The 12111-nt window shown below is 36.8% G+C and overlaps 1 protein-coding gene across 1 annotated transcript; it reads right to left on the bottom strand.

Annotated features, from left to right (window-relative positions):
* Positions 1–9594: 9594 nt before the first annotated feature.
* On the bottom strand, positions 9595–10530 carry LOC128564312 (putative olfactory receptor 2B8). Its single transcript, XM_053559805.1, has one exon. The coding sequence runs from the start codon at positions 10528–10530 to the stop codon at positions 9595–9597; it is 936 nt and encodes a 311-aa protein (XP_053415780.1).
* Positions 10531–12111: the final 1581 nt, after the last annotated feature.

Here is a 12111-nt window from a genome sequence, read left to right as displayed (position 1 = left end):
GCTTTTACGACAGGCAGATGATAATGGCAAAAAGATAATGGCAGGAGATAAAAGATAAAAATAATTTTCCAATAAATACTTCCAAGTTGCCATCACCTCATTGAACAAACCTTACGTTCTGAAGGTTTTTCTGCAAACTTCAACTCTATAACCTGAAAGAAACATTAACTCAATTAATATTTTTGAAAGACACACTGAGCAAGATGTACTAGGGTTTTGTTTTTTTTTTAATTTAAAGTTTGTTTACATAGTGATTGGAAATTAAATGTTGATGAGAATTTGGGTCAGGACTTGATAAGGGAAAGAAATGAGTTAATCATTCTAAAGCAAATTTATTTAGCGTCATGAGTGTGAAATTCAAATGCTATAAATGTTTCTACACTGAAAAGAAGTCAGAGGAAACGGAGTTAAAAATGTGGGAGAAAAACGCTGGTGTGAAGAATGAGTTAACTTAGTCTGAGCTCTACATGTTATATATTGAGTACAAACTTATACAGTCAGATTTTGGAGGGCATAACCATAAAACACATTTTTGTTTTGTTTTGTTTTTGCATGTTAATTGAGGGTACAAAGAATTAGATTACACTATTTGCATTTATTAAGTAAAGTCCCTGTTATGATTGTGTACCATCCCCAAGAGGTGTGTTATACACCATAACATTGTGCCGCTTAAGTGGGAACACCCCCAGCCCCTTCCATCCTCCCTGCTCCCAGATCCCTCATTCCCCGCCTCCCACCTTGAATTGATTTGGGTTTTTCTCTTATGTGGTTTCATATTAAAATTAAGTACATTGGATTCTTGCTTCTCCATTCTTGTGATACTTTACTAAGAAGAATGTGTTCCAGCTCCATCCAGGTTGATACAAAAGATGTAAAATTTCCGTCTTTTTAAGACTTAAATAGTATTCCACAGTATACATAGAGCATAACTTGTTGATCTATTCCAGGGTTGGTGGGCATTTAGGTTGTTTCCACATTTTGGTGATTGTAAATTGAGCTACTATAAGTAGTTCAGTACATATGTCCTTACAATAAAATGATTTTCTTTTCTTCTGGATAAATGCCCAGTAATGGGATTATGGGATAAATGCGAGGTCTAATTTGAGTTCTTGGAGGATTCTCCATACTTCCTTCCAAAAAGGTTGTATTAGTTTGCAGTCCCACCAGCAGTGAAAGAGTTTTCTCTTCTCTCCACACCCCTGCCAGCATTTGCAGCTTTGAGACTTTGTGATGTGGACCATTCTCACTGGGGTTACATGATATCTCAGGGTGGTTTTGATTTGCATTTCTCTGACAATCGGGGACAATGAGCACTTTTTTCAAATGTTTGTTAGCCATTTGTCTGTCTTCATCAGGGTGGGTTCTGTTCATATCACTTGCCCAGTTAGTGTGGATTATTTGTACTTTATTTGTTGATTAATTTGAACTTTCTGTAGATTCTAGTTATCAACCCTTTGTCGGACTGATACCGTGCAAATGTCTTTTCCCATTCTGAAGGTTGTCGTTTTGCTTTACTTGTGTCCTGAGCTGGGCAGAAGATTTTCAGCTTAATTAAGTCTCATTTGTTAATTTTTGTTGTTGTTGAGATGACCACTGAAATCTTTGTCATAAAATCTTTCCCTAGTCCAATATCATCAAGAGTTCCCCCACACTTTCTTTTAAGATTTTTTTTTATCATTTTGTGTCTTAGACTTAAATCTTTTATCCATCTCGAATCAATTTTTATAAGAAGTGAAAGATATCAGTCCAGTTTCAATCTTTTACATATGGTTATCCAGTTCTCCCAGCACCATTTATAGAACAGGGATTCTTTCCCCCACTATATACTTTTATTTGGTTTATCAAAGATCAGATGGCAACTAGAAACTTGTTTCATCTCTTGGTTTTCTATTCTGTTCTATATCTCTATATCTCTATTTTTATGCCAATACCATGTTGTTTTGATTACTGTAGACTTGCAGTACAGCCTAAAGTCTGGTAGAGCGATGCTTCTGGCTTTGTTTTTATTACATAAAACACATTTTGATAACAAAGAGTTTATTGGGCTTCCAGTTACCATATCATCTCTCTGAATATGTTGCCACACATAATAAAATCAGCAATTGTGCAAAGTCCAAGAAGAGCTTGAGGCTGAGTCTCTGCTGGTAAGCAGCTATGTGAGCATTCATAGGACCCTTTAGTCAAAAGGTTGGTTTTACCTAATATTTACTAGATCCCTTTGATATTCTCTGCCTAATGTTAGAAAGGGGGGGTGCCTTGACACTAGTTAGATTGAAATCTAAGAAAGCCAATATGTGAAGTTGACAATACTTGGAGTGAAATTATTGTCAACTTCAGCAAAAAACTTAGAACTCTGAAAAGGCTAATATTAGCAAGTTTGTAATACCTATAGGAATAGTTTACCTGCTCCCATCTATGGACTAGGGTGGAGTGCCACTACATCATGGTAGCTTACTACAATCTTAGGCTCCCTTAATCCTCCTACTTCCACCTCCTGAGTAGCTAGGACTATAGGTGGCACCACCACAACCAAGCAATTTTTCTATACTTTTTAGAGATGGGGTCTCACTATATTGTCCAGTCTGGTCTTGAATTCCTGGACTCAAGCAAACCTCCTGCCACAGCCTCCCAAAGTGCTAGGATTACAGACGTGAGCTGCCATGCCTAGTCAATGATAACTTTCTTGGCAAGCTAGCAGAAAAGGCCATGACACCCGAAGAAAGGCTATGGGTCTGAATACAATTAAAAGAGAGAAAGTTTTAGATAGGTCTCATTCTTTCTCAGGCTGGTATTGAACTCCTAAGTCAAATGATCCTCCAGCCTCTCCCTCCCAGAGTGCTAGGATCACAGGCATGAACCACCATGCCCGGCTACCTTTTAGCATTCTTCAAAGGGTAGGCTACAATCTCTACAAAATATCCATCACATAAAAGTGCTTAATAAACATTAATTCCTTCTATTTTTCCTTCATTTGTACTTTAAGTATATGTAATTATGGCATCAATGCTATCTAACTGAGAGCACTAAATGTTTTATTGTCCATGCAGTTTTTGGTAAAGTAATGAAATACACTTATAATGACAAGATAAAAATAGATAGACATGGGATTGTCTCAGCCTTAGTACCAGTTCCACCAATTATTGCCTCAAATAATTCTCTTAATGTCTCTGAAATTCAATATTTTAATCAATATATTTTTATGCCTTATCTATTTTATTAGCTTGCCCAAATAAGATGTCAATAAATTACCCATGTTTGAAAGGCCCATCTTCTCTTTCATATATTAAAATATTATGCCAGCAATCAATTCAAGCAATGGTAAACAAGCCCATCATGTTCTCTATAGCAAGATACATGTGCATATGAATTGATGTTTCCTTAAATCAACACATAATTGATAATCATTGTACTAGAGGCTCTGAAGGCAAAAATTGATGCAGAAATGATTAAGAGCAGAGAAGTTAGAGTGAGATAAAACTGAGATTCAATTCAGCTTCTTCTACTCCAAAGCTTTATGACCTCAAGTAAAAATTTTACAATCTTTGCTTTATGATCTGGTGGGAAATATAAAGATTTATATAACTGACCACATTGAGTTTACATTTTTAAGGAGATAAGAGAAATGCAAATACAGGGAAAAAAATGCCAAAGAAATTGGCACTAGTTTAAGTGTGTGGGAGATTATCAGAGAGATTTCTATAACATATCCATTAGCAAAGTAAACTTTCTGGAAATGAATGCAGCAATGTAGCCCTTAGGTAGATAAATGTGAGTAGACTCTGGCTATGTGAATTGCCTTTAGTGGCACAGATGGTATGTTTTTCTTAATAGGGCTTGCATTAAACTCTTACCTTTAGCTCCATGTCTGGTTTTATCTCAAAGAAGAATTTAAGCTGAAGTCCCTACCTTCAGTCACTGCCTTAGAGAAGATGCCTAAAATTATTAGGGTCTCAGATTCCTAATCTATTCCCCTAACACAATAGTAAGCTCATAGTGGGCAGTTAATATTTGTATTAATAACAAAGTAATAAGAAATGTTTTGGGCTGTTATGCTTTAAACAGCTACATACTCTACCAAACTGTGCAGCCACAACGGGGGCTGTGGAAACAGCTGTGTTGGCATCTGCATGTTTAAGTCACTAAGATCAAGTGGTAATGAAGACAACCAGCACCTTCACCAGACCCGACTTCAGAAGGTGAGGTCAGAGCACATGAGGAATCACCATGAATGGCACCAACAGACAACATTTGAAGGTCAATGTTTTCAACTTTATCTCCAGCCATTCCCTTCCACGTCTTACCTCTTAGAAGTTCAAGTCATATTGAACTAAGCACACCAAGACTCTTTCCCCATGTATACTTTAGCTTATACTACTTCTTTTTCTCCAAAAGCCACAGACCTACGTGGAAAATGCACACTTCTGTATCATATTACAAATCAATCACTACTTCTTCAATAAATCGTTCCTGGACTCACCTTCCAGTGTTTTCATATCTGTAAAATTGTGCCAGTGATACCTACATCATGGGGTTGCTATGAGGACTGAGACAAATAATGTGGCCAGTTGTCCCTCTTGCTCAAGGCAGTTTTGGGGTTTGCCTATTGTCCTAGAGAAAGTATCAATAGTGCTGCATTTTACTCACAAAAATTGTCTAGTTTAGATATTAAAATATATGAAAAACTATGTCAGTCATGGACATGAAAAACTATCTAGGTGGTGGCTTATCCAATGTTCTAGAGAAGTACTCTGCATGCAATTCTGTTATAACTCTAAAACACATATGCCTTAATAGGATAACTTCCTTGGATAGACTTTGAGACTTTAGAGATGGTTCATTTTCTATCCTCAGGTCCTGGAATGTATTAAGTGACCAGCGAATGTCTATTAAACAAATGAATGACCACACCTTGTTAGGGTAGAGAAGAGCCACTGAAAGAAACCTGATCAATTCTGGGTCTCAGAAAATCTTCTAGATATATGTACAAGCTCCTTAAGATCTGTAGGAGAGTGTGAGTAACCCTATTTCTTAAGATGATGAAACTGGAGTTAGGAAAGTTTAAATGGCATGTCAAAGTGCTCTTATCTTTAGAGCTGAAATTAGAAGCCATTTCTCCTGAGTCCTACTCCAATGTTTTATTTAATAATATGTAACACAATAGAAAGAGGTATTCATGATGAGAATTTGGAAGTTCTATAAAGGATTGAATTCATAGGTATGTTTAGCCTGATGATTTCATTAGATTCATGAATAAGGATTTGCACAAGATTGTACTGTGAGGCAATGATTGTAAGATCCACATTTGTCTATGACTGTGATCAGCTAAATCTTTGTGAGGTCAAACGAGCTAGAGAAGTTAGCTCATTTGAATAGGTAGAAGGAAGGAGCCAAAATAGGACTTGGCATCTAAGACGCATAGGAGATTTCAACTTATGTTAAGAGAGTGGTATCATGGAGGTGTCAGTAGTTTTACCAGGAAACTAATTACCCTTTACCCTTCATTATTTTATGATCTTCATACATTGTAATTCTGATACTAACTAATGTTTTCATGCCTCAAATTCAGGAGAAAGATATACATTAGGCACATGGTAACAAGATGTATGATAGTAGTGTTTATTATTTCCTTTATACCAGCAGTGATGATAGTAAAACCTTTTTTCATTGTATTATCATTCTAGAAATTAACTGGTCAAGTCCAAAAAATGACTTGGACTTTACCTAACAAACTGAAACAATGTAACCTCATCATTTGTGCCCTCATATTAATCTGAAATTTAAAAAAGAAAAGAAAAAGCCACTTTAGAATAAACTTTCACACATTTACAGTAAACCTTTTTTCAGAGATACTGATATTATTATGATGATAAACATATAGATAGACACTTAGAGTTTATATAATTCAATCGTCATCTCACTGTCAAGGGTAGGAACTGTGTTCCATAGAAAAGAAATAACTTCCCATACTCATAGCTAAATGAGAATCTTGAAATTATAATTTTATTCTTCTCGTTCTAACTATAGTCTCATAATACACAATAATACTGATCAATCAAGCCCTGAAAAAATGTAGCTTATGACAACAGTTCATTCTCTGATATGTTTTGGTACTCTGGACTTTTATTTGAAAATTCCAGTATAGTTCCTAGCTATGCCCAGTCTCAAACAAATGTAGAAAGGAAAGTAGGAAAGAAATCATCCAACTAGACATTTGATATTGCAAAGAATCAATAATTATTTAGCTTGCCATCATTTATGTTGGTGTTAAAAATCAATTGTTCCTAAATACTAAATTGGAACCGATCTATCAATATTCACTTGCACATATAGAAGTAAAACTCAAGGAAAAATAAAGCGGAGGGGAGGGAGATGAGTGAATTCACTCCTAACAGGCACAATGCACATTGTCTGGGTGAAGGGCACGCTTATCACTTTGACTCAGTCTGTACAAAGCAAACTGTGTAACTAAAACTTGTGCACCCCTGTAATATTCTGAACAAAAGGAAAGGAATTAGTTGTTCTAACAATGACTGTAGCATATGGTACATAGAATTAATTACTAGTCAAATGTCTTTAAAATATCGCATTTTTTTCATGTCAATAGAAGGAAACAACAACAACAAAAAAATGAAAATTTGACTGAAGAGTTCCAGATGAGATCTAAGACAGGAAACTGGCTGCTATTTTGCATAACTGTTTTAGTTAGACCCACTCTAAGTTAGTGATCAGACAAAATTGGTCAAAAATGAATGGATCACACCAAGAAATGATCAACATGGTGAATTTCCAAAAAGTAAATATTCACCTCCATTTGTTTTACGTTTTGCCTAAATATAGTCCCTATAAGTATGGGTTTTTAATTTTTTTGTATTTTTAATTCATCCATTTTTAGAGCATGACAGGTAAGATGGGTTGGTAATTTTTCAAGCATCAAAAAAAATTGTTCCAATTGCATATACCTTTTTACAAGTTGTGTTTCTTTTTCAAAAATAATGTAATATTAGTTTTCTAAATTATAAACAGTGAACTAATCACTCCTGTCTTTTTTGCTAATGTTTGGGAGAATGTTAAAAATTACTTTTTGTTTTAAATAAATTGTTTAGAAGAAAATTTGTCAGAAGTATATGCTACTAATCCTACTTCAGATTAACACATTAGGCAGATATATATGTATATATATATAAATAGATCAAGTCATTTGTGTTGCAATGTAAATACAAAAAAAACAGCAACAAATTCTCTATATAATGAATTTGACTATTTGGATAGTGATTTTGCTTTATACTTTTTACAACTTTTAACTTTTAAGCCACTGATATCTACTTTACCTTTACCATTAGCGCTGCCTTATTTATTGATTGTATGTGACCGTTATATTTAGTTAGAAAAAAGGATTGCATTTAAATTGTTGGATGGCTCTGAAAAGTGAATTATGTTATTTCAGTTTACTCTAAGGTGTTGAATAAACAAATAAATAATTTTTAAAAGTTTATCTCTAACTTATTAGCCTGTCAATAGCAGACTATATTTAACTTATTTATATCATACTAAATTAGGTTTATTATATTATATTGCACTAAATATTAATAAATATCATTGGTTATTTCTTATATCATACTAAATTTGGAAGAACAGAGTTTAGGTTTGGCTACTCCCTTAATTTTAACAATAATTATCTTTAAAGATAACACTGTCTGAAAAGATGAAAACACAAGAATCTAAGCTATAACCCAGTTATAACCCAAGAATAGGGGGAAGGGGGAAAGGGAGGGGAGGGAGGGGGCAGGTGGGCAGAGGGAGGGTGATTGGTGGGATTACACCTGTGGTGCATCTTACAAGGGTATATGTGAAACTTAGTAAATATAGAATGTAAATGTCTTAACACAATAACTAAGAAACTGCCAGGAAGGCTATGTTAACCAGTGTGATGAAAATGTGTCAAATGGTCTATAAAACCAGTGTATGGTGCCCCATGATCGCATTAATGTACACAGCTATGATTTAATAAAAAAAAATTTTTAAAAAAAAGAAAACACAAGAATCACTCTTTTGCACAAGTTTTTTGTTGCTAATGAATGTCCCCCAGACAGCATGCAGAAAAATCCTGCAAAAATCTAAATTGTGCCGTATCACTCTTTTTATGTTACTAGGAATTAGTGCCTGCTGCTAAATACAATCAGGTCCACGTGGCCTGGTGGCCAGGTAGCCGCCTGCTTCCACTTCCCCCTTCTGCTCCACTTCTCACTGTTTGCTTTTATTATTTGTCTGTTTTATTCCCTCAAATGAAACTCACTCTTTCATACCTCCACTGTCTTTGTTCACAACCACCCTCTACTAAGATTGATTTCCTCAATTTTACTCTTCTCCCTCTTTCTGGTCCTCCACGCAGCCTTCTCAGAGAAGGGTGTCTCACCTATTGTCTGTCAGTGCCCCGTGAAGGTGATTTCCTTCACTACAATTATCATAATCTGTCAGGATATGTGCATATATTGTATGTATGTAGGAAATACTTACGAGTGCATGCAACAGTTATAACATATATGTATATGAGGACAAGACATATCCCTATTTTAGCATTATATTATATAGTCATGCAATAACAGGTTATGAATGAATAAATGAATCCCTTCACTAATATTCGACCGAATAGTCTCATTTTAATCATTACCATCCTCCTGTGTACACAACAGTTTAAGACCATCAGGAGTAAACTGGTACATAGATAAAACAAAATTCTTTTATTCGTTGCCAAGAAGAACATACCCCAGAGGAATCAAACAGGAAGAAACCGCTTTTGGGGGAAGAACAGAGTTTAGGTGAAATTTAAATAAAGCAGTATTTTGGTAGGCTCACTGCAAAGGGATTATAAAGGAATCAACATCAAGTCTAAACCAAAAAGTAGATGCAGTAGAAATTGAAACCTCTTCAAAGTGAATTAGATTCTTCAGGCAGAAGAATGATGTTTCATCCTGCTGGTATAATTTCAAACAATTAATTTCAGATAGCCTGTGATTTTTTTTAAAAAATGAAGGTTTTTGTTTTTTGCTTTTTTCTGTGAGTAACAAAACAGTAGTCATTCAATGAAAGGACTGTGTTAACACATTATATCTGAATGTGACTCTATAGGATTTTTCTTTTTCTGTTGAGTTTGCAGCTGGATTTATGTGTGTTTTAAGAATGGCAGCACAAGCTGGGTACGGTGATTCACACCTGTAATCCTAGCACTCTAGGAGGCCAACGTGGATGGATTGCTTGAACTCAGGAGTGGACCCTGTCTCTATTAGGAACACAAAAACTAGCCAGGTGTCAAGGCAGGTGCCTGTAGTCTCAGCTACTCGGGAGGCTGAGGCAAGAGAATTGCTTAAGCCCAGGAGTTTGAGGTGGCTGTGAGCTTTGACACCACGGCACTGTACCCAGGGCAACAGAGTAAGACTCTGTCTCAAAAGTAGAAAAAAAAAAAAGAAAAGAAAGGAAGGAAGGACGGACGAAACGAATGGGAGACAGATGTTGACTGCCCAAGCTAGTTTTTCCTCTCTCACTTCATATTCAAGATGTAATTAGATTAACCCTGAAGCTTAGTCCCATTAGCAGCATTCATGCCTTTTGTTTTGCAATAGCTCTCCTTAAAGCTCCTTTCACATCCTGGTTCCTCAGGCTGTAAATCAAGGGGTTGAGCATGGGTGTGACCACGGTGTAGAAGACAGCAATGATCTTGCCACCAGCTGGTGAGGACTTTGACTGGGGTCTCATGTACATGGAGATGGCAGTCCCATAAAATAAGGCCACCACTGTCAAGTGAGAGGCACAAGTGGATAGAGCCTTATACCTCCCAGAGGCTGACTGCATCCTGAGAACCGACTGAAGGATCCAGGCGTATGAAACAACAATGAAGAGGAAGGGGATGAAGACGATGATGATACTGAAGATAAAAACCACAAGCTCTGTGAGTGAGGTGTCTGTGCAAGCCAGCCTCAGGACGGAAGGCACCTCACAGAAAAAGTGATTCAGGATATTGGGCCCACAGTAGGAAAAACTCAAGGTGAGAACATTGATAACCATGGAACTCAGGAAACTACTGGACCAAGAAATGACTGCCAGGAGGACACAGGTGTAACGGTCCATAATGACAGTATACTGAAGAGGATGGCAAATGGCTACATACCTGTCGTAAGCCATGACACCCAGGAGGACGCATTCAATCATTCCAAAGGAGAGGGAGAAGTACATCTGAGTAGCACAGCTAGAGAACGGGATGGAATTCTTTTTCCCCACCATGTTGGACAGCATTTGTGGGACATTGGTGGATATGTAGCAAATGTCCAGAAAGGATAAGTTAGTGAGAAAGAAGCACATCGGGGTTTGGAGGCGAGGTTCTACCTGGATAATAGTAATGATGATAATATTTCCAGATACTGTTAATAAATAGAAGAACAAGAATATAACAAAAAGAATAAGCTGTGTCTTTGGCTCTGAGGAGAGCCCCAGGAACACAAATTCAGTCACAGTGAGGTTTGTTTTCATGGAACCCATGTTTTTCAGACAAATTTCCTCTGACATAACTATTCATTCACATGAAAAAAAAGGTCAATGCCCTAAATGTCGGAGTTTGGGAAACCAAAGACATAAGAAAGTAAGTAAGGAGGTATCTTGAGTCGTGATTAAGTCTTGAGTATCTGAGCTGTACTGCAAATGAGAATTTTTTTTCTCCTTTCTGAGGGAATATGCTCACAAAATAAGAATATTAGACTCAAATACAGACTAGCATTAAGCAGATATTCTTGCTTTTTCTGAAAGGGAATGTTTTCTTGCCTGTGCATAACCATTTCAACCCCTATTTATTCTTCAAAGCCTACACATGATTCACTTACTTCAAAGAGAGTCAAATTTGGTTTTGGTTTATGTCTTGCACCAGAGCCACACAATGCAGCTCTCAAGCAAATAGCAGTGAAGGCTGTGGTTTCATGTGCAGCCTGACTAGCCTCTAAGTAAAGGCAGGAACAGCAGCCTGGTACGTCACCCTGTGTCACCCAGTGCAACCTTCCCTTGCTTATACACCCTGACTCTGACACCCAAAAGAACAAAATCTGTGCCTACCAACAACAAAAGCAGTCATGGGGCGCGTTAATTCCTAACTCTCACCTTCAACACTTTCACACTGTTTCGTTATGTATAGAACGTGAATAACAGTAGAACCGATGTTCTGTGGAGTTTTAACAATTAACAGGAATAATGTAGTCCCATGTAGTGGCTCATGCCTATAATTCTAGCACTTTGGGAGGCCGAGGCTGGAAGATCCCTTCAGTCAAGCATTTATTCCAGACCAGCCTGAGCAACATAGTGAAACCTAGTCACTACAAATACTAAAACAAATTTAAAATTAACTGGGTGTGATGGCGCACAACTTTAGTCCTAGATACTCAGGAAGTTGAGCCAGGAGAATCACTTGAGCCCGGAAGTTGAAGGTTTCAGTAAGCCGTGATCACACCACTACACTTCAGACCAAGAGCAAGACCCTGTCTAAAAAAAGAAAGAAAGAATGTATACAAAAATGTTAAGGCAATGTCTACACATCAGAGGCAAGCCAGAAATAGCACATATTATTAACAGTCCTAAAAACATACGGTGATGCTACATCTATCTGGAACTCACTTCATAATGATAATGATTTCAGAGAGATAATATTAATAAAAGGTATCAAGACAAGTTAAAGTTACTTGGTCTATTTACTGAGACTTTCTCAGGGCCCTTTCAGTGCCTATTTGCTCTGAGTTTATACAGAGGGTGAATATGTTTGTTTTATTGACTTCTAGCCCAAGCAGTTTAAGAGCTTAAAAGGGGCGAGGCAGCAAGATGTGGCATGAAGGAAAAAACCCAAAGGTAGGCAGAGTAGTAAGAGCAAGAAGCAGCCACCGATTACTCATCCAGTCATTTCTTCATTCTTGCCTTTGTCTTTATTTTTTCTCTCTTTATTCTTTTCAAAGCTATTCTGTTTGATATTTTAGTATGTACCAGATTCCGGGCATACATTGAAAAATACAACAACATGCATTTTTGATACCCTATGGAGTTTACAGTCCGACGAAAATTTCTATAAAGGAAACAAACTAGGGA

Source organism: Nycticebus coucang, chromosome 14, assembly GCF_027406575.1.
Source record: "Nycticebus coucang isolate mNycCou1 chromosome 14, mNycCou1.pri, whole genome shotgun sequence".
In the NCBI taxonomy this organism is placed as follows: Eukaryota; Metazoa; Chordata; class Mammalia; order Primates; family Lorisidae; genus Nycticebus; species Nycticebus coucang.
Note: the sequence above shows the minus strand (reverse complement) of the source record. Positions and strands in the feature narration are given on the sequence as shown.

Coding starts and splice junctions, on each gene's coding strand:
- LOC128564312 (XM_053559805.1), bottom strand. CDS start 10,530: ATGGGTTCCATGAAAACAAACCTCACTGTGACTGAATTTGTGTTCCTG.